Genomic DNA, 18,888 nt, shown 5'->3' on the forward strand with positions numbered 1-18,888 from the left:
GATGAGCGACGCGTACGGTGGCCTGATAGAAATCACCCAAGTTTCCCCGGGTTGGCCCCGCACGGTGCTCTGTTTTGGACCAGCACCATTAGCACTGGCCCTCCCTGTATTATGTAGATTACTCCTCGGGTAGCGCTAACTCCCTATGCATTTCAGTATTATCAGAATTATTATGTTGGGCAAATGTAGTACCAATGTTGGGCCTTGCCAGATCAGCTTTAATCTAAAACGAATTATCAAGGGGGTCCCCATAAGAACCCCGATCGTGTTAGGAGCGCTCAATTATGGAACATAACACCGGTAGCCGAAACTAAGGGGGCAAAGGTGGAACAAAACACCAGGCTAGAAAGGCCGAGCCTTCCACCTTTTACCAAGTATATAGGTGCATTAAATTAAATAGCATTTAATAGGGTGATATAACAAGGAACCCATGTTATCACATGGTAGCAACTGCACCTGCAACTAGCAACGCTAACACAAGGTTAAGCAAGCGGTAACATAGCCAATCAGTGGTTTGCTAGGTTGAACAGGTTGAAGGTTTTTCATGGCATTGTTGAGAGGCTGATATTTAACATGTGGTAGGCAACGAGACATGAGTGATAGAAACGGTAAACTAGCATGGCAATGATAGTAATGGTATCTGGGGAAATGGTCATCTTGCCTGAGATCCCGCTTGGAAGAAGAACGACTCCGTGAAGCAGACGAACCGATGTACTCGAACGGGTCCTCACATCCGACACGCTTGCGGAACTCTATCGAGACGAAGGAAACCGGAAACAAGCATCAACACACGATATTCACCACATGATGCGCAGCACAAAATGCAATCCACATATGATGCATGAGCAGCTGAATACAAGCAAGTCACGGCATGACAAATCTCACAATCAAACACTACACATTAAGTGAAGTTCAATATGCAACGAGTTGCATATTGACGAAACTCCACGTTTATTTATTTAGTTCTATCCCGATTAGATACACGGCAATATTAAATGTGGTTAAACATGGCAAGAGGTTAAGCGTAATTACTCTACTTATCTAGGCATTTTAAATGAGGTCGGAAATGACATATAGCATCTCTGAGACGACCTCACAGGTTAATTTATAATTCTGTCCAGATCTGAACTAACACATTTAATTAGTTGTTAAACAGCAAAACAAATAGGTTCACGTGATTCTACGCGTCGCTACAAGCAATTTACACATAGAGATCATCTCCAACGGAGCTACGGATCAAAAGATATAAGCACCGCAAGATATGATGGCATGAATGCAATATGTGTGCAACGACGGTCACGAGCACTTCAAAACATACAACCAGTAAGATAAAATGAAACTACACGAGATTCTAAGCAAGTTTCATATAGGACACGATCAAAACGAAGCTACGGATCAAAAGATACGAGCTAAACAAGAAATCACTACAATATGCCAAAATCAGCCACATAGCATTTTCTACACCCCACAACTACGAGCTACACAACTCAAATATAATCAACCAAGGCATGAGACGATAAAGGGCAAGAAGCACTACAACAAACAACTAACAACAACTAGCATGGCATCATGGATCACTAGGGAAAGTAGTCACAAAATGGCATCTCACACACTATTTCAGACTTAGTGAAAATAGCAGTTTATGAAGCTGCATTTTTTATCTGAAGCCATATTGACAGCAGCAAAACCAATAGCTACAGGACTCCAAATGGCATGAAAATTAACAGCATACTAGAGAAACACAAAGCCTACAACTAACTCCATTGGACCAACCTCAAAAGAGCTACAGATCAGAAGATAGAAGTAAGACAAGACAGCAACAAAATATAACAGATTCTAGACTTGGAAATATTTCAGCATCCCTAAAACATCACTATTTCCTAGCAAGTAAAGATCAACCAAAGCACACATAAACATGTATTTCTATTGCAACTAAAAATACCAGGGGCTAGACTAAACATCAAAGATCAATTATCTACTTGACAACTCCCTCAAATGAAGCACGAAATAAATTCTACGAAATAGACAAGAGGGCAACATGGCAAAATATCGCGCGAACTAACTTGCTCAAAAAGCTATAAACTAATTGCACAGAAAAATCCTACCCAGAAAACATATAAAACATGTGGGGTTGCAACACAAAATATATTACCACACGTAAATGCGAGATAATAACCTATACACGGAAAAATAAACTAGCGGCAATCCCTACACGCAAAAATACCAACGTCTACTCTACAATACATGGAAAAGTGGTTCCTAAAACATGGACATTTAATCTACGGCATTCGAGCAATTCGAACACGCGCGGAAAAATAAATGCGGGCACTATCCTATTGAGACAGCACGTAAACCTAGGCATATGGCGGCTCAAACTACTTCAAACAATTATGCAAGTTGCACAAACGTAATCTACGTGCAAAATTACACGAAATCCGTATGCTACACAACTCGTTCCGACACACGATTAAAAAGATACGAACGTTTAAATATTTAGCTAATTCCTGAAATACAACTTATCCGGAAAAAAACTATCAGGCCGAATCCTACCACAGTTGGGCCTACTCGCAACGAGCGCGAAATAACTATACTATGCTGGGGCGCAACAAAGGGGGCCACGGGACTCTCACCTTCGGGCCTGGCCCGGTCTGGTGGAAGGAGAAGCTCGACTGATGGCCTTGAGGCGGACCAGGGAGGCGAGGCGAGGCCGGCCTCGGCGGCGCGCTCGGCCTGGGGGCGCCTGGCCGACTGGGCCTCGATGCGGGGCGGACCAAGAGGCGCAGGCAAGCGCTGGCTCGTCGATCCTCTCGCTGGCTACCGAGCTCGAGCCATGGCGGCGGAATTGGCAGTTGCTGCGGCTGGCGGCTCCGGCAGGGAGCCGACGGAGGGCGCCGGCTACAGGACGGCCCACCATGACGACGAGAGGCCGGAGGGCAGCGGGGTCTCGCGGATCTGGCGCGGAATGCTCTGGGCAGCCGGTGACGGGGCTAGCGGCGGAAAGAAGCTACTGCAGGCGAAGGCATGGCGACGTGGGGGTCCAGCGACAGCGGCTCCGACCAGCGATGTTGCTCCGGCGAGCCGCTGCGGGGACCGGCGACGCCGAGGCGGCCGGAGGGAGGAGGTGTCGCGGCTCTTGGGACAGGAGGCGCGCGCGGGAGAAGCTCGGGGCAAGGAGCTCGGGCACACGGCGGCGGCGCGCTGACGGGCCTGCCCGGGCCCGATCTGGGCTCGGCGGGCCCGACGGTTGGTGGGAGGCTGAGGGGAGAGAGAGAGTTAGGGTTTCGGGGGGTTGGTGGGCACGGTTCCCGAGGCAGGGGGTAGTTGTGCAAAATAATAGTAGGAGGGTCTATATATAGACAAAGGGGGGGCTAGGTTAACCAGAATTCCATTCCGGATCCAACCGTGCGGTCGGATTCGAACGATTCCGCACGCGGGAACGGGTACGTGGCTGTGTACTCTAGATATCCGGAGACGAGAGGGGAAACGGGCGACGCGGCAATGATTTTTAAAACACCGACAACCGTCCGATGATAGACCGAATACGGTGCCGCTACGGTCGACCGTTCGGGTAACAGACGGACTCCGATCGCGACGAAATTTGACAGGCGGCCTACGTATAACTAATGACGGCCGCATGCAAAGTTTCACCCCGATCACAGAAAGTTTTCAACACACTTTTAAAACAGGGTTTTGACGATGTTGTGGGCGCGTGCGTGTGCGGTCGGGCTCAGAATGGACAACGACGTGAACCGGCGACTAACAACGGATGCAAGTTTTGAAAACTGGCGGCAACGGGATGCCGATGCAATGCAGATGATGCGAATGATGCGACAAAAGAAAATAGACACACGACGAAAACGGAAAGAAAGGGGGATCTTCTGGAACGTCGGCATCGGGCTGTCAAATGCACCGAGGACTGCACCAACACCTGCACCAAGGGCTGCACCAACACGTGCAGCAAGGGCTACACCAAGGGGTGCACCATATCCTACAGGAAGGGCTACACCTGCACCAAGGAATGCAAGGTCTTCATTTTCTCTTCCAAGGCAAACTTATCCATCAAGTAGGGTTGGTTCTTCAACTGGTCCAAACAAAAGAATCAGTAAGAAGACCTCCAGGTTCATGGACTACTTTACAGCAAGTGGTAACCACTAACTAGTGTTGGGCATGTTGTTAGAGCATCTCTAGTAGAACCCTCAAACCCTTAAAAGTAAAATCAGTTTTAAGGGTTGAGAATTGCCCATTTTTGACACTTTTAAGGGTTGAAAAACAGGGGCAAAGACTAGAACCCTCAAACCCAACCCTTATAACGGAATATTCCGTTATAAGGGTTGGGTTTGAGGGTTCTACTCTTTGCCCCAACCCCAAACCTTAAAACTGTCATTTCATATATCACACATTTCACCCCATTTCATCACATGACATATCACAAATTCAATCACATTTGACATAAAACAATAATCATTCTAGTTATTATTACAACACCGAATAAAACAATAATCATTCAAATCATTACAACAATGTTTGAGCAAATAACAACAATTGTTCGAATCAAATAGGACATAGAAAAGTAAAACAAAGATACATCCATGTGTCCTCCGATGCTACGGCCTCAAGCACAATGGTAGCATCACGGCTTTTACCGCAATACATTCCATGCCATGCCTTTGGGCAATTTTTCCACCTCCAATGCATGCAATCAAGACTACCAAGCATCCCCGGCCATCCCCTTTTTTCATTCATTTCCATTAATCTCTTTGTATCTTCCTCGTTTGGTGCCCGAAGATACTTCTCACCATACAACCGGATGACCAACTTGGCAAACCTACGGACGGACTCCGTGGTTGTATCTTCCCCAATGCGAAGATACTCGTCGGTATAATCCGCGGGTATGCCATAAGCGAGTACCCGCATTGCCGCTGATATCTTTTGATATGCACTAAACCCCATGATACCGGCGGCGGATCTACGACGTTTAAAGTAATACGAGGCGGCCTCACAATCGGTGACAATCTTCACAAACAAACTACGTCTCATCCGGTACCTTCTGCAAAAGAGACGAGGAGGGTATGTAGGTACCTCCGCGAAGTAGTCTCGCATCAAATGCTCGTGTCCGAGAGCGCGGTTCCGGTAGATGGTGAGTCGCCCCATCTTCGACCCTCTCCTCTGATCCAAAAGCTTCACGCGGTCTTCGAACGCTTGCACGTCGACGAGGAGGCTCATCATCTCGACGTCGTCGTCTTGCAACAACTCGTCAATGTCGGAATCGTCGGATGACGACCAATCCGACGAATCCGACAACGAGTCCATGTCGGCGTTGTTCAACTCCATCTACAATATGAGTGCCAAAATGTAAAAACGAAGAAAAAAGCAAAAATGTAAAAATGAAGAAAAAAGCAAAAATTCGAACCTGCAGAGGGCAGGGCCGGCCGGGACGGGGCGGCGGCGCTGGGAGGGGCGGCCGGCGTGGAGGCGGAGGCGGAGCGCCGGCCGGGGCGGAGGCGGAGGCGGAGGGCCGGCGTGGAGGCGGAGGCGGAGCGGAGGGCCGGCCGGGGTGGAGGGCCGGCCGGGGTGGGGCGTGGCGGAGGGCGGGCGGGCCGGGGCGGGGCGCTGCGGAGGGCGGGGCGGCGGCGGCAGAGGGCGGCCGGGGCGGGGCGTGGCGGCGGAGGGACGGCCGCGCGATGCGGGGGGCGCAGGCGACGGAGGGCGGGCCGGCGGCGGCAGAGGGCGGCCGGGGCAGGGCGCAGGCGGCGGAGGGCGGCCGGGGCGGGGCGCAGGCGGCGAAGAGCGGGGCGGCGGCGGCGGATCGAGGGCGGGGCGGCGGAGCGGAGCGGCGGCGGCGCTGCGGAGGGAGGGAAGGAAGCTGAAACTTCCTCCCGCGCTCGCGAGGAAATGGATTGCAGGTTGGGGGGAGAAACTCCCCCAACCCTCACTTCTACAGGCTGCGATAGCGTTTGAGGGTCGGACCTCTAAAAATATTTACGGGTTTAAGGGTTTAAGGGTTCTAGTCTACGCCGTTTTTCGGACGAAAACTGTAAAAAAAACGGTTATTTTTAAGGATTTGGGGGTTTGAGGGTTCTACTAGAGATGCTCTTAGTCTTTATCTGGTTGGAGAACCTCTTATTTTGTTGCTCATGAACCTGATGAATGCATGGTGATGGTGAACCTCTTATTTTGTTGCTCATGAACCTGATGAGTGCATGGTGATGGTGAACCTCTTATTATGTTGTTGCTGACGGGCATGGGCAACGTGGCACCTGACAGCGGGCCCCGTGCATCAGGTTTGCCCTCAAACGACGTTGATCGCACAGTCATTGTTTTTGGCAAACTGTCATCGCAGAAGTGGCGGTTTTTTGCAACAAAAACGAAAGGTGGTGGTATTTTGATTTAGGGTCCCTAAATGCGGTTGTTTTTTGCAATTTACTCTAATACAAACATGAAAGAATGTGGTGAAATATGAGAGGTCATATATTGATACATACATTGTCGAGGAAACTTGACTAGCATTTGACAAGTATGATTACAATGTAAACTCCTGACCTGTATTGCCAATTAGATTATTAGTTTTGGGTGCAAAAACATATCCACCCATGTAGGGTGTGATAGGATTTGTCCATGGTTGCCACACTATCCAGGTAATCTTCCTTAGACTTGGTTATATAGTAGCAAAATAAAAACCAAAGTATCAAACACGAACATATGTCAAAATACAGAGAAAGTAAACACACACATCTAAGAAATACAGAGTGAAAAATCAACTTAAACTTCAAAATGCACAAAAAGTGGTGCGCACACACAAAAAAGTAATCCATTCCAAATGATTAGGGGGAACAAGCCAGCAATTAATATTAATAACCTGCATGTATGTTGTTAGTGGCGCAACCGACGTCGTTGTAGGTCAAATACTTCAATTAAGAAAACCGTCAAATTCTCTATTCAAATCAACTGGTACTAGGACAGGCATGCAACTAATGCATGTCAACCAATACGCCTACACAATATTTGAATCCTTAGCTGTGTTGCTTCCCATGTTCATAGACAAAAAGTTGGCTAATATTCTTGTGATTATTGACCTCCAAACATTCCTCAAATCCATTACTTTATATAAATTTCCAAATTGATTCATAGTTGCATACATCTATCCTAATACATCTAATACATTGCACATCAAAAATGTCTTTTCACAAAAAAAGAAGAAACGGACATGTCACCATGATATTGGTCGGCACGGGCTGTTTGTGATCTTCAGGGAATGTTTTGTGAAGTTGTGTGATTAGCACAGCACAATAATCAATTTGTGCGACCCATGTTCACCTGCAAGACAAGTTTTATGAATGTCTGTGTAATTTGCTCAATTTTTTAGCGACTAATTTATTGAGAATGCAGGTGTTCTAAAGTGTTTTAGCTAGCATTGCAGTATGCCATAAGGAAACATCCACGAAAACTTCAACATGCAGAGACAACAGAAAAAAAAGTGAATTCCGTTCCAAATGATTAGGACAAAGAAAACAGCAATTAATAATAAACATGCATGTGTTAATAGTAAAATAGCACAAAGGATGTTGTTCTTGGTCAGATATTTCAATCATCACAACCGTCAAATTTTCTATAGAAATTCAACCGTACTAGGATAGGCATGCAACTGATGTCAACGCCTACACGATTTTGAACGATCGGCTGTGTTGCCCCCCATGTTCATAGACAACACCCAGCTAATATTCTTGTGATTATTGACCCCAAAATATTCCTCAAATATCTTATTTTATTCTAAATGTCCAAGCTGATTGATCATTACATGCATCTGTAACATGTACGTGTCTATAAATACATCCAATGCCTTGCACATCAGATCATCTGCCGGCATACATTCTTTCAGGCACATTTGATACTAGTATATCGTTATTGTGAACTTTAGGAAGATGGGCAAGATGGTGAAGCTGACATGCGTGCAGCTGCTCATGGTGGCCTGCTTCCAGGGTACGCTCATCACCATGTCATCTGCAGAATTGCCGTACGATTTCTACAGCTCGTCGTGCCCCAAGGCCGAGGAAACAATCAGGAATGTCGTCTACAACTTGACCGACGCCAATCCAAGCATTGCCGCGGCCTTAATACGCCTGCACTTCCACGATTGCTTTGCCATGGTACGTAATCAACTTCTAATTTCATAAATACATACAACATTTCCTTCTTTCTTTCTTTCTTATTTTACTTTCGGTTATGAACATCCGAGCACACCATTGCTTCAAGATGATTTAATTATAATTTATTAGCAGTACTGCAAATAGTAATAGTTTAACTTTCTAAATGTTTTTGCATTGAGCTAACAGCTTTAGCCGTTGATATCATTAGGGTTGTGACGCTTCAATCCTGCTGGACTCCTCGAGCGCAAACCCCCAGCCGGAAAAATCAGCCATTCCCCTGGCAGGGTATGATGCCGTCGACAAGATCAAGGCCGCCGTTGAGGCCGTGTGTCCTGGGACGGTCTCCTGCGCCGACATTCTCGCCTTCGCCGCACGCGACTCAGTCGGCAAATCCGCCGGCTTCTCCTACAACGTCCGTTCCGGTCGGCGTGACGGCAACTTGTCCAAAGCCTCCTCCGTCTTCACCAACATGCCGTCGCCATTCTTTGGAATCGATGATCTCGTCGCCAGCTTCACCCGCAAGGGGCTCAACATCGACGACCTCGTGGCCCTCTCCGGCGCGCACTCCATCGGCGTGGCGCACTGCTCCGGCTTCACCAACCGGCTGTACCCCGAGGTGGACACGACGATGGACGCCGCATACGCGGCCGACCTGAAGAAGACGTGCCCAGAGCCGGTGCGCGGTGCGCCGGACCCGGTGGTGAACAACAGCGGTGTGGCGCCGACGACGCTAAGCAACCAGTTCTTCAAGAACGCCATTGCCAGGCGAGTGTTGTTCACGTCGGACGCGGCGCTGCTCACCAGCGATGACACGAGGGCCAAGGTTGAGCAAAATGCTGCCGACTCCTTGTTGTGGAAGGTGCGGTTCGCGGCGTCGATGGTCAAGATGGGAAACATCGAGGTGCTCACAGGGACCAACGGGCAGGTCAGGAAGTCCTGCCGTGCCGTAAACACCTAGACCGGATCAAGCCACACTTAGATTAATTGCCTGATTTTTCTTCCGTACCTCATTTTGCCACTTACTGTGGTATTTTGGTTAGATGATCGATCTGCATGTAAGACGACATTCTTTGTTTTTCGTCAAATCAAACAACAAACTTTTACTTACAAAATACTCCCTCTGTACCGAATTATAGGTCGTTAGAGAGATTTACGTACAAATTTTTAACGAAGAGAAACTTTTCAACTTTCCAAAAATACCCTCCCACCGCTCCACTCGCTCCACTCACTGTCGTTCCTCTCGCTCTCACTCGCATCTCACTGTCGTTCCTTGTCGTCGCCGGCAAGATCTCGCTGTCGTTCCACTCGTTCCCCGTCGTCATAGGCCAGATCTCGTCCTCTCACCCGCCTCTCCTTCAATGGCTTCTCCTCTCCCCACCACCGCGCCACCCCCCCTTTTCTCCCAAGGTCAAAAGATTGAAGCTTTAGGTCGGTGGTGGGCGGCTACGAGCTGCGCGAGCGCCTCGGCGGGCGGGCCCCAACCACGTCGGTGTGGCGCGCGGTGTGAATCTCGATGGCCGCCCCCGCGGCGGTGAAGCAGGTGCGGCTGGCCGGCCTCCCCTCCCGCCTCCGCGACAGCCTCGACTGCGAGATCCGCTACCTCGCCGCCGTCAGCCACCCCAACATCATCCGCCTCCTCGATGTCATCCGGGTACGAGTACGACCAACTCTAGGCCTCGCTCGATTGCCGCAGCCCGTCGTCTTGTACCAATCGAGCATCTACTCCAGCAGCAGCAGCAGCCGTACCAAGAGGAGGAGGAGGTGGTCGGAGCCGCGCTCGTACCAGGAGGAGGAGGAGGTACGAGTACCTCGTCATGGAGCTACATCAACAGCAGCAGCAGCTGTAGCCGTACCAGGAGGAGGAGGAGGTGGTCGGAGCCGCGCTCGTCGCATCATGCACCGCACGAGGGACAGCTGCGTGGCCGTCTTCTGCAGCACTCTCTGCTCCGTCCTATTGGCCGTCATCCTCGTCGCCGGCGTGGCCCTCTTAGTGGCCTGGCTGAGCTACAACGAGCGCAGCGGCGGCAGGGTGGAGGAGAGCGTCGCCAAGAATTTCATGAGACAGATTGGTACTACTCCAATTGTTCCTATCATCCATTAATTCCTCAACTGAGAGAGCTGTTGAATGGATTGTTGCAGATAATTCCTCAATTGTTGAATGGGTTGCATGGCTTTTGACAAGGAAATATCGATTGACAGCCCAACGCGATCTACTCTGACGGATGATGATGCTGGAGTATGTTGTTGCCTGACCTGACGGATGATGATGCTGGGGAGTTGACACTAAAGGACATGCTGGCATCTTACCCCGTCCCAACCTTGGCAAGCCATTGCGATGATGTCGTTTACATGTTGTGTGAATCGAAATCTGGCAGCAAAAAGTCATGGCTGATCACTGTTGACCTGATAAAGAAGATACTGGTCGAATTGGCACTGTTTCCTCTCGAAGGGTATTACAGCCCAGCCCACCCTTTTGAACTGTCCAGTTATCTGAACGTAGCTCCAGGTGAATATACCAATGCTTGTTTTGTACCAGGAGTAGATCATACAATTTTTCCTTGGAGACATAGTACGCTGGTTATGTTCTTTTGTTAAGCAAGTTTTTTCATTATGAGTACGTAAATGTGTTTTGAGTCTCATTCTCCGTTGGTCCGGGTTGCCTGTCAGACTGTCACCATGGATGCAAATTGATTAGCTCATGTTCTGATGCACAAATATTAATTTGGTTAGATTTTGAGATACCTTTGGCAGATGTTAAGCGCTTAGTTAACACCTATCCAGCCTTAGTTTGCTCATCTAAATCCCATCTTGCATTCATTGTATTTGTTCTGATTATTGCATTTTCTTCACATGTGATTGCTGAGTTTAGCATTAAATCCTGAAAGCTGTTATGGGCGTGTTTGGTTGGGTGGCTCACACCTGGGTCGCATCGGGCATACAAAATTCGATCTGTTTGGTTTCCTGCACGGGCCCCTCAGCCTGGCCCGGCTGATGCAAAAACAGCCCTCTCAGCCAGGCTGAGAGGAACACGAGAATCGGGCGTAGCGTTGATGCAATCTCGTGCCTGCACTCACGTCCTCCACCGGTCCGAGCTCCCTCTTGCGTCGTCGGTCCGAGCTCCGTCCTGCGCCGCCGTCGTCAGTCCGAGCTCCGTCCTGCGCCGCCGCCGTCGGTCTGAGCCCCGTCCTGCGCCGCCGCCGTCAGTCCGAGCTCCGTCCCGCGCCGCCGTCGGGAGGAGCTCCCTCTTGCACCGCCGCCGGGAGGAGCTCCTTCTTGCGCCGCCAGGAGGAGCTCCCTCTTGCGCCGCTGTCGGGAGGAGCTCCCTCTTGCGCCGCCGGGAGGAGCTCCCTCTTGCGCCGCCGCCGGGAGGAGATCCCTCTTGCGCGCCGCCGGAAGGAGCTCCCTCTTGCGCCGCCGCCGGGAGGAGATCCCTCTTGCGCGCCGCCGGGAGGAGATCCCTCTTTCTCCATGCATCGCCGGGCATCCATGCTCCCGCTGCCCCGCCGGCGTGTGCTTTGCAGGGGTCGCATCGGATGGGGAGGCGTGTATGTGCTTTCTCATACAGTTTAACAAACAACTTCTCACATTGGCCTGCTCCACGGTATGCACACAACCAAACATACATCTCAACTATTTTTTGCATCGGCTTAGCCAGGCTTGACTCGGCCAGGATGGTGCATACGATGCAGCGTGAAGCTATGCAAGAAACCAAACACGCCCTATACTGTCTGGGTAAGGCTTGGTGATGAAACATGTGTCGATCAAAATTTACCTGAAGGTGTGGTCGGCCACCTCTGAAATATTTGGATAATGTTAGTTGATTAACTCATTCGATCATAGCAAAACACAATTCAGTCGGCTGAGCAACTGGCGGCAAAAAATTATTGCTATGCAAAGTATTCTGAAAAATTATCTGGTTGAACAATTTTGTTCTTATTTTGGTCATTCTAAAAAAAGAGCTCTTATTGCTATGCAGTAATTTTTACCACCTTTTTATAAATAGTTGATGACTTCCATTTTTGTGCTTATATTGATACAGAAAAAATCATCTCTTCCCCGGTGTCGGATGCTTTCTGATTGCAGCCTGCCTAGGCTCACTTGTCCACTCCTCCAATGCTGCTGACAACCAGGAGAAGCTATCAAACTCCAGAAACTACTCTACTGGGTACAATCTCATCTCTGCTTCTGCTTCTTCCTTTCCATTTGGTGAAAGTAATGAATGGGCTTCTTTCTTTTTCACCAAAATTTGCTGAATTCTTGACAGGAACACTGCAAAGGCAGGAACAGCAGATTTCCTTATTGATCTCGAGGACAAAAGATCAATCAAGGTAGGTACCTGAAGAATAATACTCCAACCCGTATCATTTATTGTACTGTTGATTGCCAACCTGTATTTCTTTGGAGTAGTCCTTTGCTTCATTTTATACACATCATTTATTGTACTGTTGTCTGCCAACCTGTATCTTAGCCTCATATTTAGGCTCAAGTGTGTGCAGAATAGCAACATATCTTAGCCTCATCTCAAGGCTCGTAGAGACCGCCATCTATAGCTATGACAGTCCTTTGATTCTGAAACTTTAACCGAGTTCAAAAAATATCTCTAGCATCTTAAATTCAAAAAACGTTGCAGCAACTTAAATTCAAATTCCATAAACTTTGCATATCATTTACTCCACACAAGCATATCAACATATCAACAAGCCTCATCTATAAGGTTTAAACATACTCCACACAAACAAGGAGTTACACATACTCCACAACAAGCCTTATCCCAACAACAAGCTTCATATCAACAACAAGCATCTCTGGCATCTATGGCATCTCAATAACAAGCCTCATCCCAACAACAAGCCTCAACAAGCCTCATCCCAACAACAAGCTTCATATCAACAACAAGCATCTTTAGCATCTATCGCATCTCAACAACAAGCCTCAACAAGCCTCATCCCAACAACAAGCTTCATATCAACAACAAGCATCTCTAGCATCTATAGCATCTCAACAACAAGCCTCAACAAGCCTCATCCCAACAACAAGCTTCATATCAACAACAAGCCTCATCCCAACAACAAGCCTCATACCAACAACAAGCCTCACCTCTCCATTAGTTACTGATACATCTTCATCAATTTGAAGTACTACATCTTCATTAATTTGAAGTACTGGATCTTCATCCATTTCATCTGCAGGTGGACTGCAGTTGAGGTCTGGCACAACCATGTTCTCCATCTTCTTGTTATTGTTGTCAAAGTGGTCTACTACTGCTGGATTACTGCTGTAGGGGTACTGCTGCCGGAGTATTGCTGCTATCAGGCACTGATACTGATGTCAAATTGTTGCTGCCATGTCAAGTTGTTGCAGGTGTTGTTGCTGTTGTACTGCTGTTGTTGCTGTTATTATTAACATGTTGTTGTTGTTAGTATTAACCTGCTGCTATTGCTGTTGTACTGTTGTTGTTGCTGTTATTATGATCTTGTATGAAAAGCATCATGCAAGTCAAATTCAGGTTCATGAGATGAACACGCTATCAAATTCATGAGATGAACCTGCTAAAATAATTTTCATAGGGCCATTTTACAAAAATTAATTTCTATTCCCAGTCATTGGTGACAAAATTTGTACTGCTACACTATACTCCAATTTGATGCAGTCATCAATTTGATGCAGATGTAGTCATCAATGCAGAGTTCACCTCCACCATCAGCAGCTCCTCGCCGCCACCATCAGCAACAGCTCGCCTCCACCATCACCAAGGTCAAGCAGCAGCTCTCCTCCAACAGACACCAGCAACAGATCACCACCAGGAGATCACCAGCAGACCAGCGGCAACAAATCACCCGCAGATCTCCAGCAGCAATAGATCACCAGCAGCAGCAGCAGATCTCCAGCAGCAATAGATCACCAGCAGCAGCAGCAGATCTCCAGCAGCAATAGATCACCAGCAGCAGCAGCAGATCTCCAGCAGCAATAGATCACCAGCACCAGCAGCAGATGACCAGCAGCACGTCACCAGTAGCAGATCAAGAGTGCCTGGGCGAGGGTGGAGGGCGGGGGTGGAGGCAGAGGTGAAGGCCGGAGGTGGAGGCGGAGGTGGATGGCGGGGTGGAGGCCGGAGGTAGAGGGCGGTGGCGGGGGTGGAGGTGCTGGCAGATTAGTCAGAGGTAGGAGACGATTCAAATCGGGATGGTTTGACTTGTGCAGAGGTGCGGGGGCAATTTGATATTTTTGGTGTTTTCACCGGGATGGTTTCTCCAGCGACCTATATTTTGGTACGGAGGGAGTATGCAATTTTCTGTTGAGAAAAGCAATTCTCCCGTGCATGGGGGGCCATTGATTTTTTATTATTTTGGAGATTCGATGCATGCATTGATACAGTTTGTTGTCAGATCTTTCTCTGACCACATGCAAGCCTACGCTCCATCATCCCATGCCTTTTTATTTTATTTTTAAGTTTAAATCTATTTTATCTTTTGAACTAAAAGTACAATTTATGGTTTGTTTGCACATTTGTGTTTATGACGAGGAGAACTTTCAAATGAGACCACTTTTAAATATATTTCATGAAGTTCTAAAGAAAATCAAGTTCTAAAACACAACGAAACACTATAGAAGTACACAAATCTATGAGATGTTTTGTTAATCACAATAAAAGCTACTCCCTCCATCTTCATATATAAGGCCACTATCAAAATTGCAATTTGCATATATACAAGGTCACTAACACTAATCGATGCAATATTAATGGTGTTTGTCTCGTAGTACTAGCAAAGAAAAACATTAATTATCTCTTGCATGCATGCAGGAGTGAGATCATTGTCTTGATATGCATGAGAGAGAAAATACGCATTAATCTACACGGTAATTAAGGAGACAAGTTGTCTTGCAACACTGACTTAAAAGGTATTAACTTTTGCCTTGATATCTGTAATGTGGGTTTGTGGCCTTGTATATAAAAATGGAGGGAGTACACGTTTTTGTTTGAATAACACATTATTGAATTTTTGCATGGAATTAGTATATTTATATAAAACAAGTTTGAAGCATGACGATTTAGTTGTAAAATATATATTTTTTTTCTTAAAATATATTCAATATTGGTCTTTGTTTAAAGATTTTATTGGAAAAAACGCAATTGCGCAAACATGATGTAAATTAAACTTTTATTTCAACATACAGTAGGCATCTATTTATTTGAATGAAACTTAATGAGTAAAATAATGTGTGAATAGATGCTATATGAGAGAGAAAACGATGTCAGTGATCCCACAGTGATGAATGCATGCACGGGAGGTACCGTGCATGGTAGAAAATCCTTTCTCAGTTGCCGTTCACTCTCTGTTAATTTTGATAAGTGCCTGGACATGATGTAGTTTTAGCATGTCCACGAAGATTGCCATTTTGCCTGTGAAATTCTATGAACTTGGCGCGCCAGTGCATTGTCATGGGACTGTGCACCTCAAGCCAATCCATCCCCAAGATGGTGTTGTACGTGACTCGACCAAAATCTTCATGTCGGTCGAGAACTCATGCCCTTGAGAATACCAGATGCAGTTGCGAAGCTAGGACACATTGACAAGTGGCCGGGCCAGCTGTCGATCGACGAAAGATTTTGTGTTGCCAGAATCGACAAGAGGGACGGGGGACTCGGGTAGACTGGAAAAGGCAACCTAAGGTGTGTTTCGTAGAGTGAATGAAGGGTGTATGAGCTCAAAAGTTCCTTCTTAATCCATTTTCTGGGTGTTTGGTAGCCTCCACGGGGCCTCCTCAGCATGCACGAACTCACCTCAAATACCCTCTTAGCATGCACGAAGGAAGAACACCCCAACAACCATTCGATGGTCAGCATGCATGAGCAAACCGAGTGACAATGTGTTTCAAAAAATGTTTAGAATTTCTAAAAAAATAATTTTGTTTCAGAAAATGTTCAGAAGACCAAAAATGTTCAGATTTTCAAAGTTTCTTCAAAAAAAAAATATGCCCGAATTTTCAAATTTTTAAAAAATCCAGATTTTCGAAGTTTGTTAAAAATTTCAAAAAATACATAATTTCGAATCTTGTTTACATTTCCAATTTTTTTTTACATTTTGAATTTAGAAAAATAAAAGATTTTCAGATTTTGTCTAAATTTCTAGAAAGATCAAACTTTCAATCTTTGTTTAAATTCCAAAAAAAACTTTAGGATTTCAAAAAATGTTTAAATTTTGAAAAAAAATATGTTTTCCATGTTTCGAAAAATTGTTCACATTTTTGAAATTTTTTGTTCACTTATTTGAAATACCCGTTGTTACAGTACCGACCGACATGCCTAAACAGATGCATGCTGCCAAACATAGTCTCAGCTTAGCATATCTCAGCACATACGCCGCTACCAAACAACAACAATAAATACATGTACTCAGCATGTCTACACTCATGATGTATCAGAGAAAAACAACTAAGTTAGGATGGAAATGCTACCAAACACACCCCTAATTGATGAGGAGCAGGCCTAATGGGATTAGAGATGAAGAGGCACACACTATCAAGTAGGCCGGCAAGCCCAAAACCATGCAAATAAATAAAATACGCTACGAGAAAATATAACTAGCCCCATGATTAGGGCCCCCTGAAACTTGGGACCCTGTGTTGTCGCACTGCTTGCACATGGCCCTGGACGGCCCTGTCCATGACTGTCTCGGTGGGATCGCTTGCTGAGGCGTTGGCGCCGGGTTGAAGACGGTGTCGATGCCAAACGGTTCGATGAGTTCTTCCACGACATGCAGTTGCACAGAGATGGCACGCACATGATCATGCCCCAAACAGTCCGATATGTAAAGTAACTGATGTCGATCACGATCATGCCCCAAACAGTTTGATACGTAAAGTAACTGATGTCGATCACGAGCAAACTTATAGCAGGGCAATTTCTGAAATCTTTCCTGGGAGTGTTTAGTTTTAAGGGAACGCTCTCTGATGGCGCCGTTCACTCGAATGAGCCTCCGAGAGGGAACGATCATTCGCGCAGAGACACCAGAGAGGGCACTTTCTCTCTCTCTATTAGAGTCCTTTTGCATGTAAACACCAAAAAACATCCAACTAAACCATCACCCACGCAGTGCATCATCAAGCAAAAGCAAAACGCAGGCCATCACCATTCTTGTATGAAATTTCAAATTATTTGACAACTGCCATAGTATGAAAATGACAACGGAGGTCAATAGTCCTCGGTTAATCCTACAGGGACAGACATGGTCTGGTCCAGATTTATTTCTTATCAGTATCAGTGCAACTAGGCGCGAGAACAAATGCTGTTTCGCCAATCAACGCATCACCTGCCTGGCCCAAGCTGGCAGGTCACTTGGATTTGGCTGGGGCTGGAAGCAACTGCCAATGAAACAACAATTCAGATTTCGAGGTTTTGAGGTGGCTCGGAACAAATGAGCTAGTATTTCCTTTGTACGAATTTATTAGTCTTTATCGTATTTCGTAAAAAAAATGACCACGAATTTGACTAGTAAAATATATGCCACAAAAACCGCATCACGTACTGGAAACAACTTCCGTATAGAAATTATAATATTTGTGACAGATAACTTATATTTTGCTAATCAAATCTGTGTACCATGGAGGATGAATAAACCAGGACAGCGGAAGTATATAATCAAGTCTAAGGAAGATACCCAGATTAGCGCGACATGCAATGGACAAAATAATCCTGTCATATGCTACATAGATGGATTGATTTTTGCACCCAACAATAATAATCTTATTAGGAATGCAGATCATAAGTTGTGCATGTTGCTTGGCGTCATACTTACCGCATGTTGTCAAGTTTCCTCTGTGGTGTTAGACTCAATATATATACCCCTCATATTTCATCAGACACATTCATGTTTACACTATCCATTTCTCTATTTAGTTAGCCAGGAATCAAAATGCGACTTTTATCTAGCAAACATCATCTTGATGATATAGGTAGTCCATCCACAATATAATTTTATTGTGTGATGATGCAAGTTGAGACATTAGAGGGAACTGACCAAACCATACATTTTAGTTTCGGTTAGTGATCTCCCACTTTGAAGGTGATTTAAAAGTTTCGACCTTTGGTAAGTTGACAGCATTTAGATTGTCCAGAGAAGGATCTGAAAAAGAGCAGACCTTTTAGGTCCCTTTTCCTCTATGGAATAGCTTGAGTAAATATACGGAATCGAGTGGAGGGTCGTTGGAAATCTTGGATGAAGCCTCATTGGGGGCATGCACGAAATTTAAACTATATCATGTATACACAATATTTGTTTGAGCCAGTCAAGTAACAAAAGGAGAACAGACCTGACATTTGTAATCAAGAGAAAGAATGTGACTTCGCACATTTTTTAGGCCCCGCATGTGGGTGGGTGGAAGGGGGGGGGGGGGGGGGATGGGGAGGTTAAACTCTGCACCTATGATTTGTGCTTGCTGAGCAATCATGAAACTTGGTTGCTAACTAAGTGTTAAACCTAATTCAAAATTCAAATTCCTGGTACAATAAATTTCCTACTCCTCTCTCTCTACCGATCACCATCTTCAGTTCACAGAACCCAATTATAACGCTCCATACTAGTACATTTCTATCACATAGGTTCAGATGCCAGAAAAATTCTGGAAAGAATCCCACGAATATTGATTCAAGGCACTAGGTTCTGCTAATGTGCAATTCATTAGTTTAGATTGGTGTACATTGTAGCCACCGCTTGCTTGTTATTCACACTTCAATTTGATAATA

General features: G+C 46.3%; 1 protein-coding gene across 1 annotated transcript; it reads left to right on the forward strand.

The window, feature by feature from the left end:
• Positions 1 to 7,868: 7,868 nt before the first annotated feature.
• Positions 7,869 to 9,256, forward strand: LOC123411169 (peroxidase 5-like). The gene is made up of 2 exons (XM_045104109.1): positions 7,869 to 8,144; positions 8,353 to 9,256. Exons 1-2 carry the CDS (start codon positions 7,920 to 7,922, stop codon positions 9,100 to 9,102), a joined length of 975 nt encoding a protein of 324 aa, XP_044960044.1. The 5' UTR covers positions 7,869 to 7,919; the 3' UTR covers positions 9,103 to 9,256.
• The last annotated feature ends 9,632 nt before the right edge of the window (positions 9,257 to 18,888 follow it).

The sequence above is a fragment of the Hordeum vulgare genome, chromosome 7H (genome assembly GCF_904849725.1).
Source record: "Hordeum vulgare subsp. vulgare chromosome 7H, MorexV3_pseudomolecules_assembly, whole genome shotgun sequence".
In the NCBI taxonomy this organism is placed as follows: domain Eukaryota; kingdom Viridiplantae; phylum Streptophyta; class Magnoliopsida; order Poales; family Poaceae; genus Hordeum; species Hordeum vulgare.

Bases quoted from the DNA above. Each gene is read 5' to 3' on its own strand.
- LOC123411169 (XM_045104109.1), top strand. From the start codon at position 7,920: ATGGGCAAGATGGTGAAGCTGACATGCGTGCAGCTGCTCATGGTGGCC. The intron at 8,145-8,352 runs GTACGTAATCAA...TGATATCATTAG, and splicing joins TCCACGATTGCTTTGCCATG to GGTTGTGACGCTTCAATCCT.